This window comes from Mustelus asterias, chromosome 9, assembly GCF_964213995.1.
Source record: "Mustelus asterias chromosome 9, sMusAst1.hap1.1, whole genome shotgun sequence".
In the NCBI taxonomy this organism is placed as follows: Eukaryota; Metazoa; Chordata; class Chondrichthyes; order Carcharhiniformes; family Triakidae; genus Mustelus; species Mustelus asterias.
Window position 1 is genome coordinate 15,805,600 of NC_135809.1, and position 24,748 is coordinate 15,830,347.

Consider the following 24,748-nt stretch of genomic DNA (forward strand, 5'->3'; position numbering starts at 1 on the left):
TATTGCACCATGAACTTACAATTCCATCTTAATTTAATCAGTCTGTATCTAACCAGTTGTTTAATGGGACTATGAATATAATACTTCCTAAGCTCAAACTGATAGATCAGACTTGGCAAATACAAGGTGAGCAGATGTAACAAAGGGAAAATCTCAGGTTCCATTTTCTGCCTTCCTTTACACTAAACTTGTAAATCAAAAACAGAAGAGGCAGGCTAAGTCAAATTCGACAAGAGAACAGAAAGTTGGCAAGGGTGATACAGCTGGAAAAACCACAAACACACAGCTGTGTTTATTTTCAAAAGATTGTCATGCATCAGAATAGCTGACATTTTTAAACCGTAGTCAGTGATAGTCAGTCAGGCTGCAAAAAACAATGACCTTAAGCTTAAAGGATTACACCATTTATTCTACATCTGTAGGTAGTTAGTATTTTCACATACATAAATACAGTCAGATGTTTGTGCTTTAGTACACTGTACTGCAATGCAATTCTGATTGTGAGATATAGATTGTGTATTATATCCACTTTGAACACAGTGTCCCACACAAAGCGTCTCCTCTCCATCACCTTCACAGCTTCCTTTGGCAGGCAACCAATTCACCAGAACTAAAAAATTAATCAACTGCGCTTCTTTCGTGTGCAGTTCAGTTGTCAATACTAGTTGTGCCATTACCAATTAAGCATTGGAATCACCTTATACATAACTAGAGCACTTACAGCAGCAATTTCAGCCTCAGGATGCAGTATTACATGAGCAAAGGTCCGGCGGTCTCTCAAGTAATCCCATCAGAGAGTCAACTACTAATGGTTGTTTTTTTTTTAATTTTGTGAAGGTGAAAATCTAACATCTTATAAAAAAATTCCTTGAGACGATAGTACAAAATGGAACTTCTCAAGGCACAACTAGTACAGTATTTATCATTTTACCCTTGTGTTGAAGATGAATACTATATTACCGTACAATTTTAGTACAAAATTGACATAAACCATGTGTTATTGCGAAAGGCAAGATATAAAGGAATGTCGAGGTGTAGGCACAAAAATATGTTTTTTAAAAATAAAAGCAGTATCTGCCCCCTACTGCAGGACCACAACCTACATACTCTAGTTAGTTTCTTCTTAGACCTAGGTCAGTAGTTTTTAAGTCAAAGTGACACTGTAGCACTAACTGTATAAAGATCTATAAATGTGTAAAAATGAAAAGCTAAGGTCATACTTAAGGCCTGTGCTTATTTTAAGTTTAATCGTGAATATGTGCGTCAGGTAATTTTTTTGCTGATGGATCAGGAAGGACAGGAGAGACGTGTTCAGCCTCTGGCCTTGCTTCCAGTACACTGTTACTCTGTGAATCCTTGAAAAAAGTGCCCTGGTCTTCAGAAGAAGTAGAGGTAGTGCCGTGTATAGTAGCCGTTGCCACCTCTGTCCCTGTGGACATCAATGTTTCATCCTTTACAGTCACAGGTTTGTGCACATCTTCTATAGGCTCATTCAAATCTTTGCTAAACTCAGATGGCGATTTCCTCTTGATCTTCACGTACAGATTATCCTGTTTGTCCTCGATCAGTTCACTTTTCTGAAATCTTCCAAAAAACCAGATGAAGAACCCAAACAAGATGAAGGCCAAGATGCTGGGGATAAAAGCGAGACACTTCACTCCAAGTCTGGCCCCGATAAACCTGCTGTGCAGAAACAAGTCATCCTGGGCATAGGTCCGGTTAGTGAGCGGGTTAATATTGGTTGACCTCCACTCCCAGTTCAGACTACTTTTGTTCAAATCTTTTAATGACTCTGAATCTTCCACTGTGTAGACTTTCTGCCCAGGTCCCACATACTGGCCATATTCAGGCGGCTGGTAAAATATCTGATTCTTCCACATGTTCAGGTCCAAAATCAATACAAGAAAGATGATGCCATAGTTGAACCATTTACCTGTAAAGAGATGTGGTAAATATGGTAAGCATTAGAAAACTCTGCTTAGTCCATGAATTGTCTTCAAAATTCACACAACACAAATTAGTACACCTCCTTTATTTTAGAAGTGGAGGTGGGACAGTATAGACTTTCAGTGGTTTACTTGTGGGGCACAAGCTCAAGATAAGGGGGGAAAGGTTCAGTGGAGATGTGCAGGGGAAGTTTTTTTACACAGAGGGTGATGGGGGCCTGGAATGCACTGCCAAATGAGGTGGTTGAGGCAGTTGTGTTAGCCAGATTTAAGACTTATCTTGATAGGCATATGAACAAACGGGGAATAGAGGGATATAAACGGTTGGTCTAGATAGGAAAACGTGATCAGCTCAGGCTTGGAGGGCCGAAGGGCCTGTTCCTGTGCTGTACTGTTCTTTGTTTATGTAAAACATACAAGAACAAAGAAAACTACAGCACAGGAACAGGCCCTTTGGCCCTCCAAGCCTGCATCAACCATGCTGCCCGACTGAACTAAAATCCCCTACCCTTCCAGGGACCATATCCCTCCATTCCCATCCTATTCATGTATTTGTCAAGATGCCCCTTAAATGTCACTATCATAAAGGCTAAAAATTGTTCTGCTCCACTTTTCAGGCGCAGGATTGCAATTCATGATCTTCGCATGCTGGTTCCAGCGGAGGTTCTAGCGGATATAAAGAGGCTGTAGTGTAGTGGTGTTGTCACTCGACTCATAATCCAAGGGCCCAAGGTAATTCTCTTGGGTGTCGATTTAGCTCCATTGGCTGAACGGCTGGTCCGCAATGCAGAGCGATGCCAACAACACAGGTTCAATTCCCGTACTGGCTGAGGTTATTCATGAAGGCTCCGCCTTCTCAACCTTGCCCGAGGTGTGGTGGTCCTCAGGTTAAATCACCACCCATCAACTCTCCCCCTCAAAAGGGGAGAGCAACCTATGGTCATCTGGGACTATGGCAACTTTCCTTCTTAACTAGACTTCAGGTGAAGTCGGGTTAGCAGGGGTAAGGAACAATTGAACCAAGGCACACAGACAAAATTCATTCCCATTTTAAACATGCACATTCTGCCCTGCCTATTATAGTTCCAGTATAAATTCCTATCTCCATATTTCTGACTCACCTGTTATACAAATGACGTATTCTTCCTTGAATATTTTCTGGAAACGAGGCAATCTTAAGTGAATGTGTGAGGTGGGAAGACCAGGAAGGTTGATTTCCAAATTTTCCATGAACTGTGGGAACTCCCAATCCTAACAAAAAAAGAAACAATGTTTTACAACCATGTAACATAGCTTAGTGAGGAATGAGAAACCCAAGGTTCTTGTATTAAACATGTTCAAATATGAACTGTTACGTTGTTAAATCTGCATTTTTTTCTTATGCACCCGCTTTTCCTCGAGACATTATTTATATTAAAAAAACATAATGGCAATAGAATTATTCTTATATCATGCCCCGTCATATATTATCATCAATCTATCACACCACTAGCTCCTTAAATGCAATGTTATATGACACCATCACAAAGGATTTCTAGCCCAATGTACTTATCCATTCTATTTGAAATCACAACTGGCTGAAGGCCCATGTCTATTTCTATGGGTCGGACCTCAAGCAATGATGAGATGGAGTACAGGAAGGAATCTGGTGAAATGGTGCAATGACGATAATCTCTCCCTCAATGTCAATAAACTAAAGGAGATAGTCATCGACTTCAGGAAGCATAGTGGAAGAAGTGCCCCTTTCTATCTCAACGGGGATGAAGTGGATCAAGAACTTCAAGTTTCTAGGTATTCAGATCACTAACAACCTACCTTGGTCCCTCCATGCCAACGCTATAGTTAAGAAAGCCCACTAATGCCCCTGCTTTCTCAGGAGGCTAAGGAAATTTGGCATGTCCGCTACAACTCTCACCGACTTTTACAGATGCACCATAGAAAGCATCCTTTCTGGATGTGTCCCAGCTTGGTATGGCTCCTGCTCTGTCCCAGACTGCAATAAACTACAAAGGGCTGTGAAGAATGCCCAGTCCATCACTCAAGCCAGCCTCCCATCCATTGACACTGGTTGTCTCACAGCTTGGTATGGCTCCTGCTCTGTCCAAGACTGCAAGAAACTACAAAGGGTCGTGAACGACGCCCAGTCCATCACACAAACCAGCCTCCCATCCATTGATTCTAAAGCAATGATTCTCAGGCTTCTTTCATTGATGGAGTCCTTTTCAAGTAATGGGCCCTAATTTGCAAGCTCCAGGGCAGTGTACGGGGGGACATGATAAAGAGACACTGGGGATCCCCATCCCCTGGAGGTTCCCAGGTAGGAAGTGAACAGGAAGAGCAATCTTCCTTCGGGGTGCACTGGGAACTATCTGAAAATGTGATTTAAATGGCAAATAACAGATGGGAATTTGACTGTGTTACAACAGATACAGTTAGAAGAATTAAAACTGCTTCTAGCTTCTGGATAACTATTGTACAGACCCACACTGACCCCCGTGGGATTCCCTTGACCCCACTCCTCCAAACTGCGAATGCCCACAGAACACCCCCAAGGCCCCCATGATTCTCCTAAAAACCCCATGGTCACGACCCCAATTCATCTCTCTCTCACCCCCCTCCCCATCATTGCAGAGGACACCCATTAGAGAGAGGAGTACGGAGAATGTACAACACAGAGACAGGAGGAATCTGAAGAGTGTAAAACACTAGAGAGAGGAGGAGTCTGGAGAGTGTACAACACAGTGTGACTGTCTATGTGGGGTTTACACGTTCTCTCTGTGTCTGCATGGGTTTCCTCCGAGTGCTCCGGTTTCCTCCCACAGTCCAAAGATGTGCAGGTTAGGTGGATTGGCCATGTTAAATTGTCCCTTAGTGTCCTAAGATGTGTAGGTAAGATGGATTAACTATGGTAAACGTGTGGGGTTAGGGGATAGGATGGGGGGGGGGGGGGTGAGGGCCTGAGTAAGATGTTCTGTCAGAGAGTCGATGTAGGCTCAATGGACTAAATGGCCTCCATCAGCACTGTAGGGATTCTATGATTCAATGAACGTCAAAATCGCTCCAACAGATTGAACAGGCTGGTAAAGACAACAAGGTGTGAGGAATATTAACATAATATGAAGTGCCATTCGCTATATGTTACATTATAGCACAATGTCCAAACTATTAAACATGGAAGCCTGACCTAAAGCCCACCTTTGAAGTGGCATCGCTTCCTAACAATCCTACCACATGGAAATAAGTACAAGAAGCCTGGTGGTACAAAAGCCTACTAAATTTGTCTCAAGTTTCTCCTCCCGCTGTTTTGTCAGAGACATTAGCTCAATGAAAGTGAAAGGACTAATGCCACCTTTAACAAAGCAGTGAGAAATTGAATATGGGCTCCTTTAGCATTCGCAAAGTTGAAGAGATTTAACCTTGTCAGCTGGGCTGAGAGAGAAGGAAAATCAAGCTGAATGATAAATAAGCAATCTCTGTCCTAGAGCTAGCAGTTGTGGTTCACTCCGAGTTACTATCAGCCGAACCGTGGCAAATCCTGCTAACACTTTCGCGCTTTTCTGCCCAATGGCCAATCTGGGAACCCTTTGCTGAATGCTAAAAGTTTTTAAAAGTTTATTTATTGGTCACAAGTGGGCTTACATTAACACAGCAATGAAGTTACTGCAACAATCCCCTAGTAGTCACACTCTGGCACCTTTTCGGGTACACTGAGGGAGAATTTAGCACAGCTAATGCACCAAACCAATGCGTCTTTTGAACTGGGGGAGGAAACCAGAGGAAACCCATGCAGACACAGAGAATGTGCAGACTCCACACAGACAGTGATGCAAGCTGGGAATCAAACCTGGGTCCCTGGCACTGTGAGGCAGCAGTGCTAACCACTGTGCCACCGTGTTTTTAACCCACCAGAGATTCCAACAGTGTTAGGTGAGCATTGCAGGCATCTTTTGTTTCCTGCAGTAACCCTGAATATTTTTATTTATCTCCTCCATCTGCGATTACCCTTTGAACTTCATCACTAACGCCTCATTCAATGGACGCACTCAGGAGAAATCTTTGTCAGGAGCTCCCGTGTTGCCGAATGTTTTCCGGCACTCGTATTCCCTTGTTTACATGTTAGAGCTTTTTTTTGCTGCTGGCCCCATAAATCATATTGTTAATTTTCCACAGGTCAGGTTTGCTAGAGTGCATGCAAAATGCCATCGCTGGCCTACTGCAGGAGGATGAGATAAAATCTCACCAATAGTTCGGCATGAGAGCTAACAAGCTTGACAATCCCATTGTACAGATATAAAGAATGGAAATGGAACCAGTAAAACACAACCTTACTCCCTTTCAATCTTAATGACAAGATTCCTTTCCGATGTCAACATTGCTGTATTATCTTTGCATAAAACCATCACCCTATTTTGTATTTGCGATCATCATTAGCTATGGTTAATGATTCTCCCATGAACTATTCCTTCAAAATCAGTATGCACTAAATCAACAAGACACCCGTGATATTAATGAATATTTAGAATCCAGAATAAATGAGTTGCCATCAAATTTAGTGAAGAAATTCTCTAACAAGTAATAAAATGGTGTTGCAGCGAGCAGGACTATTTCAAATGAATGAACAGATAAAGCTATCATTTGCTTAACAAACAGGTCCCCAGATACTGGATCTGGATTTGTTCTTTAATGCTTCGAATCACTTGAACAAACTAAACTGAGGGGAGAATTTTTGCTCCGATATGGGGAGCAAATACGGGGCTAGGTATGGGCGAAACTTTGCCACCCCTCCTACCCCTGCCGACCCTGGCTGGTGAGCCCATTTCTGGCATCATTCCAGCCTGGTCATTACCCGGGTGGTGGGATCGGGAAGAAAATGACCCATCCACAGGAGGCAGGAAGGCAAAATACGGTAGACAAATGGCCCCTTAAATACAATTAACAGAGGCTGGCTAGAATTATCCAGTCGCCCTGCGGGCACCCCCAGGGCATCACGAATTAAATCAGAGGAGGCCTTCCCAATGGCATTTGAGAGGGCCAGTGCTCCAGGCAGGCTGTGAGGCCAACCCAGTCTATCTGGTTACAGCTGCCACCACAGACCGCGCCAGGAGGCATTTCCCTTCCACGCTGGCTATCCAGCTGCTCTAGCCATTTTTTTTAATGCAACACTTCCTAAATTTGCAAAATAGAGGTGTTCTCTCTTCCTATCTCCTCCTTCCTCCCTCCTTCTCTGTCCTCCCCCTCCCTCTCTCCTCCCCTTGTCTTTCTCCCCCTCCCTCCCATCTCCATTCCTCCTTCTCTCCCCCTCTTCTCTCCTCCCTCCCTCTCCTCCATTGCTCCCTCTCTCTCCCCTCCCTCCCTCTTCTCCATCCCTCCTCCCTCCATCTCCTCCATTCCTCCCTCCCTCATCCCTTACCTATAATGGCAAATCTTACCATGTTAGCAGGCCTCCTATTGGCCCTCAGCTTTGAAAGCGCTCCCCCTCCCTGCACCCCTCCCCCGACCCAGTCATCTTTAATTGGACGGCAAGCTCGCCCACCTGACTGTTAATGGGCCAGTTCTGGGAAGGTCACTGCTGGTGACTGTTTTCCAAATAGTTGGATCCTGACATCTGGATCCTGACAACAACTTGCTTCCAGTAACCGCAAATCAACTTAATGACCAATCAGAGCATCTCTTGTTCCTAAGTGCCTTGTGACACTTTCCTACTTTGTCGGATGAATTTAAGTTGCCGTCGATGTTTCTGTTCCCAGAATAGTATAGATTGGCGTAGGCTTGCCTGGGGGCCTGGCAATGTGGAAAAGCGCAGATCCAATGTTAAGAATGATGAATACAGATGTATTTCTGGGAGTAGCCCGCAATACAATATTGCGGTGAGCTTTGGGCGTGGAAAATGCTTGTGGTTGAGAGCTCACCATTTGTGATTGAGAAATTAGACATTGCTGCAAAATGTAAAGGGCTGCAACAGCTCAAAGGGCAAAGCAATTTGCATGTTAGCAAGCTTTTTTTTAAGGGAAAGAGCGTCTTTAGGAGTGAAGGAGGACAGAGAGGAGCCCATTTCCAGGATAGAATCACTGAAAGTATCCTACAGGAAATAAGAATGTGAATAAGTCTTTTGAAAGTTTATTTATTAATGTCACATGTAGGCTTACATAAAGAACAAAGAACAGTACAGCACAGGAACAGGCCCTTCGGCCCACCAAGCCTGCACCGATCAAGTAGCCCTACCTAGACCAACCACCTGTATCCCTCTATACCCCGCCTGTTCATGTGTCTATCCAGCGAAGACTTAAATGTCACTAACATATCTGCCACAACCACCTCTCCAGGCAGTGCATTCCAAGCCCCACCACCCTCTGTGTAAAAAAACTTCCCCCGCACATCTCCACTGAACCTTTCCCCCCTTACCTTGAACTTGTGCCCCTCTGTGATTGTCATTTCTGCCCTGGGAAAAAGCTTCTAACTGTTCTCCTTATCTATGTCCCTCATAATTTTATAAACTTCTATCAGGTCACCCCTCAGTTTCTGCCTTTCCAGAGAGAACAATCCCAGTTTATTCAATCTCTCCTCATAGCTAACACCCTCCATACCAGGCAACATCCTGTTAAATCTTTGCTGTACTCCCTCCAAAGCCTCCACATCCTGAACACTGCAATGAAGTTACTGTGAAAATCCCCTAGTTGCCATACTCCAGCCCCTGTTTGTGCACACAGAGGGAGAATTTAGCATGGCCAATGCATATAACTGTCTTTTGGACTGTGGGAAGAAACTGGACCACCTGAAGGAAACACGCAGACACAGGGAGAACACGCAGACTCCGCACAGATAGTGACCCAAGCCAGGAATCGAAGCCGGGAATCGAACCCGGGTTCCTGGAGCCGTGTGGCAGCAGTGCAAACTACTGTACGGCAGTGCCCAAGGATCAGTAACCAAGCAAATGAACGGATCTGGTAAGTATCCTTCATCCAATGCACCAGGAAGCAGTCGCAGAAAAAATTTAATGATCTTATCAGGTCAGCTAAGGTACCAGACACCACAATTACTTTCCATTAATGCTCTGTACTAAGCACAACTCACACTTAAAATTACCTCACAATTTCAGTTCATTTATCAATGTGCATTACTCAGTAGGTGCACTTTGCACCCTGAGCCTTCTTCCCAAATGTGTCTCCACTTACAATCTGAAGTGCATTCACCCCAAATGAATAGTTTCATTCAATGTCGCTGGATATTTTGTACACTCGTCATCATTCCCATTAAGTGCATGTATCCTGGCACTTGCTTACTCCAGCATAACAACTGAATCTACTCTGGCTTTAAAAAAGCGCAGCATATGAGAGGGAAAAGGATGAGTCTCTGACAATCGTCCTCTCATCCCACTAGGAACATTGGGTGGGAGGTCAAAGCAGAGGCTGAAGGTATGGAGTTCAGAGCTGTCAACAGTAATCACCTTTGCCTGTGTTGCTTTTGCATTTCCGTTCTAATTTCCAATCAGTTTCATTAAATTTAGCACCCCCAATGGATGGGAATTTTGGAGTTTCTTTTGTACAGCAACAAAGAAGGTTTGCAAACCCGAGACCACTGAATTTAGTGGGATTTGCAGCTTAAAGTTCCAGGCAGTTCCAGGATTGTGAAAGTAATGAATGCTGCAGAGTGAAGGTCACAAAACCAATAACAGCAACACTTCAGACTTCATTGAACATCCTTATCTTACATAGCATCGCTGTTGCAAGTGATATCCGCACTCAACAACAACACCCCCCATCCATGTTGAAAATTGAAATGACAAAGGGATGGAGAGTTTAATGCTGACAGCAGTTCGAGACAACCTAGAAATGGGTCGCAAAAGCCAATACCAAAGAAGAACCACAAACAGCAGAAATGAGGGTGGAGATCCTTTAGCCAGCTCACACGGACCACAGGAATCTGTTAATAATGGCAGGAGAATGGACCACAGGGGGAAACCGAGGAATGGTCAACAGGGTTTCAAATGCGTCCCGAAATATCATTATCCAATGAATTGTCCAAAATGGAATGACAGGGTTTTTGAAATGACACATGATGTGGAAGGTTCAGAAGGGGAAGATGATGAAAGTGATCAGTCAGAAGGAACTATATTGGTCACCAGAAGCTTTACTCCATAGGATATAGGAGTAGAATTAGGCCATTCGGCCCACTGAGTCTGCTCCACCATTCAGTCATGGCTGATATGTTTCTCAAACCCATTCTCCCGCCTTTTCTCCATGACCTTTGATCCCCTTACCAATCAAGAACCTATCTCTCTCTCTCTTAAATATACTCAATGACCTGGCCTCCACGTCCTTGCCTGACAACGAATTCCATAGATTCAGCACCCCCTGGCTGGGTACTCCAGTAATGGATGTTCGAGTTACAGTCTCATTCAGTTGTGCTGTGCTGGACAGTGCACGCACCTCCACAGTATGTGGAGTGGATTGCTTAACCTGGATTCTCTAAGTAGTAAAGACCAAAGTAAGGTTAAGGAATATGAAAGTTCTGCTGACTTCAGGTTCGGGGACAATAATACAGTAAAGTCACGAAAGAGAGTGGTGATTCTGTATAAAATTTTTGCAAGATGCGAAATTTCAAAGGGGCAGGTTTTTGACACCACCTAGAGAAACTGGTGAGAGAGAAGAAACCTGTGGAAATTAAACAAGTGCATTAATGGGTTCAGTCACACATCAAGGGTGTGGTATTTCTCAGCTCGTCCATCTATTGAAATTCGATTATATTCGGCTAAAAGCTATGTTCCACTGGTATCACAGGGAGAAACTAGCAGGCATCTTAAGGATGCATGTGGATGTATTTTTTGGGAGGTTCTGCAGAATTTGAGCAATGGGGGATAGATGAAATAAAGAAGGAGTTTGAGATTGGAAATCTGGCTCGGAGAGCCTTTAAATATATAGGGTCAGACATCAAGCAGAATAAGTCAGACTGACCTTAATTAAAAGTCTTATTTGGAAAATATCAATCGTATCCCAATACATTGGGCCAGCTCCTCACAAAAAGAGGATCCTGCATCCAAGGAAGGAATAGACCAATTAAGTAGTTTTACTGGATTGTTGAACTGGCTGTGCACTCAGACAATACCTGCTGATAGCTTTGATGGATTGGAACTCATGAAACATGCTAGAGTTGAGAAAGTTCGGAGACCTAATAAAACATTAAATTTAGAGAAATGCACACTTAGGTTTTTGGCCATGTGTGATCCAGAAGTCAAGGTCAATTTAGCATGGTCAATGCACCTAACCAGCACGTCTTTCAGACCGTGGGAGGAAACTGGAGCACCCGGGGGAAACCCACAGAAACACGGGGAAACGTGCAAACTCCACATAGGCAGTCACCCAAGGCCGGAATTGAACCCAGGTCCCTGGCACTGTGAGGCAGCAGTGCTAACCACTGTGCTGCCCTTGTGCCACCATGTCGCCCTTAGCCATTTCAGCCTAAGTCAGCCATTTTTAGTGATGCTTCACATGCCAGTCTTCTAGATGAATATTCATAAGCAGGGTTTTATCATATTGTTGGTGGGAAAGAATAACAAATGTTGTCCAATGGCTTAGGAAGTTAAGAAAATAAAAAGGCTAAGTAATGACCTCAACGAGACCCATGAGGTCAGCCTCTTGGAGTATGAGATTGAGGTAATGATTGCCTGCCCAATCAGGGAGTCTCACCTGGGTACATAATGAGGAGTGTCCGGATTCTGCCTTTGTACTTGAAGCCATCCCAAGAATGGAGACAAGTTTGTAAATAAAGGGAATCTGGTGAAGGAACACCAGCCTCGGAGGAATTATTTCAAGGTAGTTAAAAGCATCTTTGGCGATATGGAATTTTAATTATTAAACACTTTGAGGGAAGGGGAGTACAAGGGGACTTCTCTATGGGATGAATGCGCATTCAACCAGAAACGTGACTGAGCAAAATTAGCATAAAAGGTGAGAGAGTAAAAAGAGCACCAAGATGAAATGGGTCGTGTAAGTCACCAATTGTCAGACTCTTTTACAAAAAGGTATGCTCGCTTGAAGAGTCCCACAAGAGGGCTGTCTTGTTTTATGTCTTGCTTTGGACTTCACCCAGCAGCTTGGATTCTACTAACTTCTAACCTGCCCACTTCAACATCAGTCTACCCTCCATTTCCTCCTCAGGCCTGCTTCCAGAGGCAGCGTCTGACTCCAGCCTGTCCCCACCACCCTGTCCGCCACCATATAAATATTGTGGGCACACATGTGGGTTCATGGCATTGGAAAATGGCCTAAATTGAAATTCCTACCTTCTGGATGAAAACCTGGGCCCAAGGGTTAGAATCATAGAATCCCTACAGTGCAGAAGGAGGCTATTTGGCCCATCGAGTCTACACCAACCACAATCCCACCCAGGCTCTATTCCCGTAACCCCCATATATTTAGCCTGCAAATCCACTGACACTAGGGTCAATTTAGCATGGCCAATCCACCTAACCCGCACATCTTTGGAGCGTGGGAGGAAACCGGAGCATCCAGGGGAAACCCACGCAGACACAGGGAGAATGTGCAAACTCCACACAGACAGTGACCCGAGGCTGGAATTGAACCCGGGTCCCTGGCGCTGCGAGGCAACAGTGCTAACCACTGTGCCACTTTTCTGACCGCTTTGCAGTTACAGGATAACTGCGGAGATTAGTACTGGGGATAGTTAGAAGCTGGTGATTACTTGTTTTCACCGTTCAGTGAGACGATTCTTACATGACACAAATTTAAGAAAACCATAAAGAAACCCAATTGGGGAGAATAGGAAAATGACCTTTACTTAGAAGATGCTTAGTTTGCGGAATTCTAGATCACAAACAATTATTGAAACAGAATCCACAGATTCTTTTAAAAAAGCATCTCGACAGTTACTTGGAAAAGAGGAACGATAAAAGGTGTGGCGGTTGAGCCAAGAGAGTAGAGTTTCATTCGATGGCAGAAGTTGAGAACACTGACAGGCCTGATTTGTCAAATTGCCAGCTTTTGCAGGCTAGAATTATTTGATGTTATCATGGTCACACAGTAATAACTTTTGTACCGAGTGCCTTGCCACCTCATGGGAAGAGGAGCTGAAAATTCAGCACGAGTTCAGATGAATGGACAGCAAGATGAAACAGACCACATGTGAAGATAAAAAACAGGAAATGTTGGAAATACTGAGCAGGTCATCACTGCCTTTGCAACGGAGAGAGGTTTTTGGAGAGATGAATTGATTCAAGTTCACAATGTTATGCCAGCTGGAAAATGTATCCCTTCTCGAAGCAAAACAAACTAGATAACCTGTCATTGCCAAATGACATTCAAAGTCAACAGTATTACAGTACAAGTTGGAGCATTATGCAAGCTGAACAGAAATTCTCCAGATGCGTGGACACTGTACAATGACAAACATGACCTGCTTCTGATCGAGTTCTCAGTCGCAGATGAGAGTAACTCCCGAGGCGTTGAAGAATTGAAGAACTTCAACTTAACTGCAAATGAATTGGTCATGATGATTGGTCAGACACGGTGGGCAGCATGGTGGCACAGTGGTTAGCACTACTGCCTCACAGTGCCAGGGATCTGGGTTTGATTCCCAGCTTGGGCCACTGTCTGTTTGGAGTTTGCACGTTCTCCCCATGTCTGCATGGGTTTCCTCCGGGTGCTCCGGTTTCCTCCCACATTTCCAGACATGATGGTTAGGTGCATTGGCCATGCTAAATTCTCCCTCGGTGTACCCGAACAGGCGCCAGAGTGTGGCAAATCGGGGATTTTCACAGTAACGTCATTGCAGTGTTGATGTAAGCCTACTTGTGACATTAATAAATAAACTTAAAACTTAAACAGAGCCCTGACAGGGGGAGAGATCCGGTTAGGGACCAATAACATTTTGTTTAAAGTAGGTAAAGGTTGAGATTCAAGGCGCCAACATTTGGAATAAAGTCATACGATTCCATGGGTATAGAACAAGAAAAGCAAATTTTTACTACACAAGTTCAGAAAGATAAAACAAGTTGCAATATATATCTGATACTACTTATACTTTAACATTCAGGATAAATACGAGGCACATCTGAATCGACAGACAAACTGTGGCTGGAATAAATCAGTAAATGACTGATGCAACCAAAACTGATTCCATGGATTTCTCAACAAATCAACCAGACATTAGTCCCACTGAGTCAATCTCATGGAAAATTCATCTTTCTCACAAACGTTTCCAATCTCTGCCTTTGAAGATCTCATTGAAATTCTCTCCAAAGGTCACTCCCGCTTGGATTGCTTTAGCAGCAACCCACCTCTTAGGGTTTCGACCTTGCCTTCCAATGTCCTTCTCTCTAGATGCTGGAGTATACTAAAACGCTATCTTACAAGCACACCTCTTAGATCTAAGGCCTTGCCAAGCAGAAAACCATTTCTCCAAAGGGGCAACTTCACCCGGGCGGTTCTCCTTACTCAAAGTCTGCTCCCCATCCTCTAATCTATCCTCTAACATTTTAACTCAACTTCACTGGGACCTCTGTCTGTCTCCATCTCTCTGGTGCTTGTTGGCTGACAGAATCCCCAAAACTGACTGCCTCAAAAAGATCTATTTTCTTTTTTTTTTGCCAATTGCCATAATTTTGTGTCCTCTGGTTACTGGCCTTTCTGTCACTGGAATCAGTTTCACCTTACTTACAATGTCAAAACCATTCATGATTCTGAACATCTCAATCAGACCTCCTCTTAACTTTCTCTGCCCTAAGGTACCCCATTCAGCTTCTCCAGTCTCTTCACATAGCTGAAGCCCCAGATCCCTGGTACCATTCTGATAAATCACCTCTGCAGCTGCTCCAAGGCCAGTACATCGATTTAAAGTATGGTCTCCCAACATGGGTGCAATTCCCCAGCCGAGGGCTAATCTGACTTTTATAATGGTTCAGCACAGTTTCTTTGCTTTTTTATTTACTCCATACATTTGTAAAACAATGAGCTATATATCTTTTTAGTGGCCTTCTAAACTTGTCCTGCCACCTTCAGAGGTTACACCCATCAGTCCCTGTAAAACCTTTAAAATTGTACCATTTATTTGATATTGGATCGCCTCACTCTTCCTACCAGAATGAATCCTTTCATAATTCTCTGCATCCAGATTACTGTCCATTTTACCAGTCTATGTCCTTGTTAAGTACCACTCTTTGTTGCATTTCTGGGGGTGGAATGTTTCAGTCCCGCCGTGGTGGGGGTGGGGCTATAAAATGTGGCAAGCCTTTCAGAAGTCCATTAACTTCGACAAGACCATAAAATCTTGTTGACGTAAAATTCGTTTTACTTCATCTGCAAAAGTTTAAATTATGCCCATTTCCAGTTCATTAATATATATCAAAAAGGCTACTGGTCCCAATACCAATCCCTGGGTGACAACACTGTACATTTCACTCCAGTTTGGAAAATAATTATTTTATCGCTATTCTCCACTTCCTTTCCATGAGTTCATTTTGTTTCCAAACTGCTACTGCTCCTTTCATCCCTTCAGCTTCAATTTTACCAAGATGTCTACTTTCTGGTATTTTATCAATCGCCCTTTGAAAATCCATATACACATCAGCTGCTTACCCTCATCAACGCTCTCCATTACTTAAAAAACTCAGGCCAGATTCTCCGACCTCGCCCCACAGTTGCGATTCTCCAGTCCCGCTGCAGTGAGTGGAGATTTGGCTGAGTGGCAAATTCTCCGTTCTCGCTGGCAGCGGTGGCAAGGCCTCCAACATCAGAAAATTCCGGTCTCAGTGTTTCATCCTTCTCTAAAAGATAATGGAGATCCTAAACTGGCAGAGGATCCCAATTTTCACAATTGAGCAGCCTCTACCCTCATATTGGCAGGTATGCTGCTCACCTATCTACACACCTAACTGAAAATTGTATCTAACTGGCCTTGGGCACTGATGGTCCAGTCAAAGTACCCCTTCCACATTCAACAGCCAGCCACCTATTTTTCAGGTGTCTAATGGATGGCCTACTGTTCAAACAGGATCCCCGTTGAATCTGCAACTGGTGAGAGAGGAATAATGTCACCACCTTCATGTTGGGTGTTATATATTTAAGTGGTTGCATGATTGCTTTAAGAGCCCGTCACATGATTTGATGGTAATGTCATTGGGGTGTTTCACAGGCTCCAGTTTCAGTTTCCATTTTCTAGAATAAATCTGATGGTGTTATTTTGCACCTGTGTGTGGAAACCACAGCTTTTACTTTATGTTTAAAATCTACAACCCCCAACATAGTTAGGATGCTACAAAGAGAAAATTGACGGTGAGTCGGTATTTTGTTTGACCCAGAACATCGAGAAAAGATCCTAAAGGAGGAGAAAAAACATTGTGGGTCCTCACACTTCGAATATATTTGGAAAAAAAAATTGATTTTGAAAATTAATGAGTTATAATTCTCTTCATAGAACCTGTACTTCCCCCCCCCCCTCCCCCCCCCCTCCCCCCCCCCCCCCCTGCCCTCTAGGTTTTGGGGGTCTCCAGTACCACACCTTCATATCCTTTGATGTTCAATATGTTCCAGCGCTTGGAATCCTGGAGTCACAGCAGGTCTTTGATTGTAAACTCCAATAGAATTTAACTTTATCCCCCAAGGATAGTCTCTCCAACCCACCCAACCAACAAAATCAGTCTAATCTAAAAATGTTTAAAGTTTATTTATTAGTGTCACAAGTAGGCTTACATTAACACTGCAATGAAGTTACTGTGAAAATCCCCCAGTCGCCACACTCCGGCACCTGTTCGGGTACACAGAGAGAATTTAGCACGGCCAAAGCACCTAGCCTGCACCTCTTTCGGACTGTTGGGAGGAAACCGGAGCACCCAGAGGAAACTCACGCAGACACAGAGAGAATGTGCAGTCTCTACACAGACAGTGACTCAAACCAGGAATCGAACCCGGGTCCTTGGCGCTGTGAGGCAGCAGTGTTAACAACTGTGCTGCCCACACGATCTAGCAGAACATTTGCCTTCTTGTTCAAGGGTACAGGCTCTAGTCAGTCAAAACTAACACTAGCAGTTCCTGCTTTAGGAAGAATCTTACAATTACATGCTAATACTATGTAGAATAACTTTAGCTGCAGGCAATTGTGAAAACAAGTTGATATCATATATCATTTTCTGTATAAATGTTAACCAGACGCAGATTTTATTGCTAGATTTGATTAGCGTTTGTGTCTTTTTTGAATTCAGAGCAAAGTTGAGCTATAACTCACAGGGTCCAATCTAACACGACACTATTCCCAAGCCAGGGTAATAGCGCTCAGATAACTAATGCATCAAAACATGACCTAACCCGGAGAAAAAGCAGAAACTGTGTTATGTCAAGCTGCTGTGTTTATTTTGATGACAAATTTTATTTCTTGCTCACCTTAACCGTAGAGTTTGACTCATTGGAAGTGACACATAATTGATTTTATTACTTGATGGAGGTTCAATATTTTTCATGATGCTCTTTTGGTTGTCAGTTGGTTCCTGGACTGCGGCTGTTGCCGTTTGTTAATTGGATTGAGTGGAGTTGTCATTCAGAAATTGGTTAACTTACTGATGAGCAAGTTTCAATCCATAACATTGCGTCAGACTTGTGATTCCCGCATTAGTGAAAACGCACTGGGTGATATGGGAATGGCAGGAGGGGTCCTTCATCATGGTACTCATTTTGTATATTGCATTTTGGTGATTTTTCATTGAACAGTTTTTGCTTATTGCTTAAAGTTTATTTATTAGTCACAAGAAGGCTTACATCAACACTGCGATGAAGTTACTGTGAAAATCCCCTAGTCGCCCTACACTCCGGCACCTGTTTGGGTACACTGAGGGAGAATTTGGCATGACCAAAGCATCTAACCAGCATGTCTTTGGGATTGTGGGAGGAAACCGGAGCACCCGGAGGAAACCCACGCAGACACGGGGAGAACATGTAGACTCCGCACAGTGACCCAAGCCGGGAATCGAACCCAGGTCCCTGACGCTGTGAGGCAGCAGTGCTAACCACTGTGCCGTCCACATATATTGTTATGCCAAGTTGAGGAAAACAACACTTTTTGAAAATGAGACAGCCCAAAGTTATTATCTGACTATTGCCTGAAGCTTCAATTTCTCTTACCATCGAAACATGATCAAAAGATTTCCAACTGCACTGCCAGACTAAAAGCCATTCCCCACCCTCACCTCACATATTTTAACTTTCTCATTGCCAGCAAGGTTGCAATTCTTGCTGATTCCTATTTGCCTTCAAGATTTCAGCTCTTGATTGCATGTAGCCCTGGAGATCAAAAGACTTTCAACCATCCTGCCTGTCAAACAGCCACTTTTCGCCCATCCCAGATATATTTTTGTACCTAATAAGCAAAACGTTAAAAGAAAATTCTAAAAATACACCCTACTTTTCTATATGCCTTTCCTCCCGGGTTGCTCATGGCAGTATCCAGGAGAGTAATCTTTAATTGCTGAAGACTCCGGGACTATCCTGGAGGGTTGGCAATGCTAGGTTGTCATGATGTGGAGATGCCGGCGTTGGACTGGGGTAAACACAGTAAACACAGTAAGAAGTCTCACAACACCAGGTTAAAGTCCAACAGGTTTATTTGGTAGCAAAATCCACTGGCTTTCAGAGCGCTGCCCCTTCGTCAGGTGAGTGGGAGCTCTATTCTCAAACGGGGCATATAAAGACACAAACTTAATTTACAAAATAATGATTGGAATGCGAGTCTTTACAGGTAATCAAGTCTCAAAGGTACAGACAATGCGAGTGGAGAGAGCATTAAGCACAGGTTAAAGAGATGTGTATTGTCTCCAGACAGGACAGTTAGTGAGATTTTGCAAGCCCAGGCAATTCGTTATGGGGGTTACAGATAGTGTGACATGAACCCAAGTTCCCGGTTGAGGCCGTCCTCTTGTGTGCGGAACTTGGCTATCAGTCTCTGCTCAGCGACTCTGCGCTGTCGTGTGTCGTGAAGGCCGCCTTGGAGAACGCTTACCTGAAGATCAGAGGCCGAATGCCCGTGACCGCTGAAGTGTTCCCCAACAGGAAGAGAACACTCTTGCCTGGTGATTGTCGAGTGGTGTTCATTCATCCGTTGTCTCGGCACTCTACACCAGCATCCCCCACGACGATGGCATTGCTGCAACTGCCTCAGTACTCAACACCGACAACTGCCAATTTCCAGATGCAATTTTACAACTCATCCGCTTCATCCTGGACCACAATGTCTTCACCTTCAACAACCAGTTCTTCATCCAGACACATGGAACAGCCATGGGGACCAAATTCGCACCTCAATATGCCAACATCTTCATGCACAAGTTCGAACAAGACCTCTTCACCGCACAGGACCTTCAACCAATGCTATACACTAGATACATCGATGACATTTTCTTCCTTTGGACTCATGGTGAACAATCACTGAAACAACTATATGATGACATCAACAAGTTCCATCCCACCATCAGACTCACCATGGACTACTCTCCGGAATCGGTTGCATTCTTGGACACACGCATCTCCATTAAGGACGGTCACCTCAGCACTTCACTGTACCACAAGCCCACTGATAACCTCACGATGCTCCACTTCTCCAGCTTCCACCCTAAACATGTTAAAGAAGCCATCCCCTATGGACAAGCCCTCCGTATCCACAGGATCTGCTCGGATGAGGAGGATCGCAACAGACACCTCCAGATGCTGAAAGATGCCCTCATAAGAACAGGATATGGCGTTCGACTCATTGATCGACAGTTCCGACGCACCACAGCAAAAAACCGCACCGACCTCCTCAGAAGACAAACATGGGACACGGTGGACAGAGTACCCTTCGTCGTTCAGTACTTCCCCAGAGCGGAGAAGCTACGACATCTTCTCCGGAGCCTTCAACATGTCATTGATGAAGACGAACATCTTACCAAGGCCATCCCCACACCGCCACTTCTTGCCTTCAAACAACCGCACAACCTCAAACAGACCATTGTCCACAGCAAACGGAGCAGCGCTCCGAAAGCTTATGGTATTTGCTACCAAATAAACCTGTTGGACTTTAACCTGGTGTTGTGAGACTTCTTACTGTGTTCACAGCAAACTACCCAGCCTTCAGGAGAATAGTGACCACGACACCACACAACCCTGCCACAGCAACCTCTGCAAGACGTGCCAGATCATCGACACGGATGCCATCATCTCACATGAGAACACCATCCACCAGGTACATGGTACATACTCTTGCAACTCGGCCAACGCTGTCTACCTGATACGCTGCAGGAAAGGATGTCCCGAGGCATGGTACATTGGTCAGACCATGCAGACGCTATGACAATGGATGAATGAACACCGCTCAACAATCACCAGGCAAGAGTGTTCTCTTCCTGTTGGGGAACACTTCAGCGGTCACAGGCATTCGGTCTCTGATCTTCGGGTAAGCGTTCTTCATGACACACGACAGCACAGAGTCGCTGAGCAGAGACTGATAGCCAAGTTCCGCACACGAGGACCGACTCAACCGGGATCTTGGGTTCATGTCACACTATCTGTAACCCCCATAACTTGCCTGGGCTTGCAAAATCTCACTAACTGTCTTTCTGGAGACAATATACATCTCTTTAACCTGTGCTTAATGCTCTCTCCACTCACATTGTCCGTACCTTTAAGACTTGATTACCTGTAAAGACTCGCATTCCAATCATGATTTTGCAAATTAAGTTTGTGTCTTTATGTGCCCTGTTTGTGAATAGAACCTCCACTCACCTGACGAAGGAGCAGCGCTCTGAAAGCGAGTGGATTTTGCTACCAAATAGCCTGGTGTTGTGAGACTTCTTACAATGCTAGGTTGCCCTATGGTGCAATTTGTAGGCCTATTGCTTCATCTCTCACCTCCACCATTGATGCCCTCATATTCAGTCCCATCTCCATTTCCCTCATTCCCAATTATAACGTTCCCTGGCAACATTGCTAGAAATATTTAAGCTGATTAAAGGATAAAAATTGGCCACTGACGTCTCCTGAAAGGAATCCTCCCCAACTCTCTTTCTTCATTCCATTATCACAAGCCCATTCTAATATCAGGTACAAAATATTACTGAGGTTAAATCTCCCAATGTCAATGTAAATTAAATTGCCCATGCAACTCGACGGAGTCCCTCCTTACTCAATAAAAATTATCATTTAAGCTGGTAATTATTCAGCCGTAGTCTGGTCATAAACAGTGAAACACAGTACATTAACCAGATGAGATTCAAACACAATAAAAATCTTCCCCATCTTACTGAACGATCAGACGGCTCACGGTTGGTGTCATCAGTTTGTGATCTTTACTTTCAATTGATTATTACTGCATTTAGCTAAACACCTACATATCCTGGGAGAGAAAACTAATCTTACTGTGCTAAGTAGAGTTACTGCCTTTCCCTTCATTAAGGAAGTCTGGGAGAACAATGGACTCAGTTAAAACTCGGATGAACAATAGTTACATTTCGGCGGCACAGTGGTTAGCATTGCTGCCTCACAGCGCCAGGGACCCAGGTTCGATTCCCGGCTTGGGTCACTGTCCGTGTGGAGTTTGCACGTTCTCCCTGTGTCTGCGTGGGCTTCCTCTAGGTGCTCCGGTTTCCTCCCGCAGTCCAAAGATGTGCGGGTTAGGTTGATTGGCTATACTCAATTGCCCCTTAGTGTGAGGGGACTAGCTAGGGTAAATGCATGGAGTTATGGGGATAGGGCCTGGGTGGGATTGTGGTCGGTGCAGACTCGATGGGCTGAATTACCTCCTTCTGCACTGTAGGATTCTATGGATTTCAGGAATATCGGGGTATTCAAGATTGGGGTGGATATAGCACTTAGGATGAATGGGATCAAAGGTTATGGGGAGAAAGCAGGATTAGGCTGAGTGGGATGATTAGCCATGATCAGAATGAATGGCGGAGCAGGCTTGAAAGGCCAAATGGCCTCCTCCTGCTCCTATCCTCTATGTTTCTATCACCAAAACAACATTCTAATATTAATTAATCATTCCTTCGGAGGTTGGCAAAGCTTAACATGCTTCGAGGTGGCACAGTGATTAGCACTGCTGCCTCACAGCACAGGGACGTGGGTTCAATTTCGGCCTTAGGTCACTGTCTGTGAGGAGTTTGCACGTTCTCCCCGTATCTGCGTGGGTTTCCTCCAGGTTCTCTGCTTTCCTCCCACAGTCCAAAGATGTGTGGGTTAGGTGGATTGGCCATGCAAAATTGCCCCTTAATGTCCCAAGATGTATAGGTTAGATTGATTAGCTGTAGTAAATGTGTGGGGTTACAGGGATAGGGTGGGGGACGGGGCCTGGGTAGGATATTTTGTCAGAGAGCTGGTGCAGACTTGATGGGCCAAATGGCCTCCTTCTGCACTGTATGGGCTCTATGCTGATTATTGATTGGTCATGATGCATGGAGTTTAAATGATCCTTCTTAAAATATTGAAAAATTGAACATTTACCTTACACCTGCACACTCCATTCCGAAAAACAAATGTACGGCGTTAAATCATATGGCATTTTAGAAATGTGACTTTTTTTATTTGGCTTTATGGACCAGTTGTTAAAATAATTAAGCATAGAAAATATCACAGCAATGGTTTATTTTCAGAAGGACGAGAGGCTGGTCCCATAATAGAATGACCTAATATAACAATAGAAATAGTACTTCAATTGGTACCACTTTTTATTGATCAACTTGATAAATAAGTTTATTTTCAATTTTCACATAGTTTATATAATGGTTACTCAGTATGAGATAATGTCAACAGTGTGAGACAGATGATTGACAAATGATTAGATTTGCTTGAAAACCATCTATTTTTATAAAAGATATAATAGCCCTGCATGAGTGGGGCATCTCATGCTATATGGTACTAATTGCACCTTTTCCTGCAACCTTCAGTTCAAAAGCTTTTTTGCCTTTTCAGTTGCTGCAAGTATGAACTGTTAACAGCAGAGCGAGGGTAATAAGGCATCTGGGATCTTAATGATTTTCTTTTTGTTCTTTCACAGGATGTGGGCGTCGCTGGCTAGGCCAACATTTATTGCCCATCCCTAATTCCACCCGAGGGGGCAGTGGTGAGCTGCCTTCTTCAGTTGTTGCAGTCCATGTGGTGTAGGTACGCCCACAGTGCTGTAATGGAGGGAGTTCCAGGATCTTGACCCAGTGGCAATGAAGGAATACCGAAATACTTCCAAGTCAAGATGGGTGAGCGGTTTGGAGTGGGAACCTCTGGATGGTGATGTTCCAATCCATCTGCTGCCATAGTCCTTCCAGATAGGAATGGTTATGGATTTGGAAGGTGCTGTCGAAGGAGCCTTGATGAGTTCCTGCAGTGCATCTTGTAGATAGTACACATGGCTGCCAATATTCATTAGTGGTGGACGGAATGAATGTTTTTGGATGGATTGCCAATCAAGTTGGCTACATCTCTTGGATGCTGTCAAGCTTCTTGAGTGTTGTTGGACTTAACTTGCACATCTTTGGACTATGGGAGGAAATCGGAACACCCGGAGGAAACCCACGCAGACAAGTGGGAGAACGTGCAAACTCCACACAGTCACCCAGGCCGGAATCAAACCCAGGTCTCTAGAACTGTGAGGCAGCAGTGCTAACCATTGTGCCATTGTGCCACTCAGTCAAATGCCTTTACGTTAAGTGAGTCACTCTGACCTCACCCCTTGATTTCGACTTTCATCCATGTTTGAGCCAAGGCTTTAATGAGGTCAGGAGCCGAGTGACTGGCGGAACCCAAACTGAGCATCAGTGAGCAAGTCCTTGCTAAGCAAGTGCTGCTTGATTGTGCTGTTGATGTCCCCGTCCATCACTTTACTGATGATCAAGAGTAGACTAATAGGTTGGTAATTGCCTGTGTAAACATGTGTCCTGCTTTTCATGTATGGGACATACCTGGGTAGATGCCAGTTTAGTAGCTGCACTGGAACAGCTTGGCTAGGGGCACGGCAATTTCTCGAGCACAAGCCTTCAGTACTATTGCCTGAATATTATTAGGGTACATAGCCATATTAGTATTCTGGACCTTCAATCATTTCTTGATATTACATAAGTTGGCTGAAGACCGGCATCTGTGATGCTGGGGAACTCCATAGGAGGCTGAGATGGATCATCCACTTGGTACTTTTGGCTATTGATTGGTGCAAATGCTTAAGCCTTATCTTTTGTACTAATGTGCTGGCCTCTTCCATCATTGAGAATATTTGGGAGCCTTCTCCTCCAGCGAGTTGCTTAATTGTCCACCACCATTCACAACTGTATGTGGCAAGACTGTAGAAGTTAGATCACCATTGGTTATAGAAATATAGAAACATAGAAACCAGAAGTAGGAGTAGGCCATTCGGCCCATTGAGCATGCTCCACCATTCATTTTGAACATGGCTGATCACAAATTCAATATCTTGATTCCCCCTTCTGCCCATATCACTTGATCCCTTTAGCCCCAAGAGCTATATCTAATTTCTTCTTGAAATCACTCAACGTTTTGGCCTCAACTACATTCTGTGGTAGTGAATTCTACACATTCACCGCCCTCTGGGAGAAGAAATTTCTCCTCACCTCAGTTCTAAAAGGTTTACTCCTATCCTCAAACTATGAGCACCTAGTTCTGGACTCCTCCACCATTGGGAACATTCTTTCTGAATCTACCCTGTCTAACCCTGTTAGAATTTTATAAGTTATCAGATCCCCTCTCACTCTTCTAAACTCCAGTGAATATAATCCTAACGGCTTAGTCTCTCCTCATATGACAGACCTGCCATCCCAGGAATCAGCC

The 24,748-nt window shown here is 44.2% G+C and overlaps 1 protein-coding gene across 4 annotated transcripts in view; it reads right to left on the bottom strand.

The window, feature by feature from the left end:
- Positions 1-252: 252 nt before the first annotated feature.
- The window catches only part of tmem117 (transmembrane protein 117), a 319,128-nt gene continuing 294,632 nt past the window's right edge, over positions 253-24,748 (bottom strand). For all 4 annotated transcript variants that reach the window (XM_078219733.1, XM_078219734.1, XM_078219736.1 and 1 more), the window contains exons 7-8: positions 3,068-3,197; positions 253-1,933 (exon numbers count right to left, since the gene is read on the bottom strand). In XM_078219733.1, the coding sequence (XP_078075859.1) occupies positions 1,245-1,933; positions 3,068-3,197 (819 nt within the window). In that variant the 3' untranslated portion in view covers positions 253-1,244. The remainder of the gene's footprint in view (positions 1,934-3,067; positions 3,198-24,748) is intronic.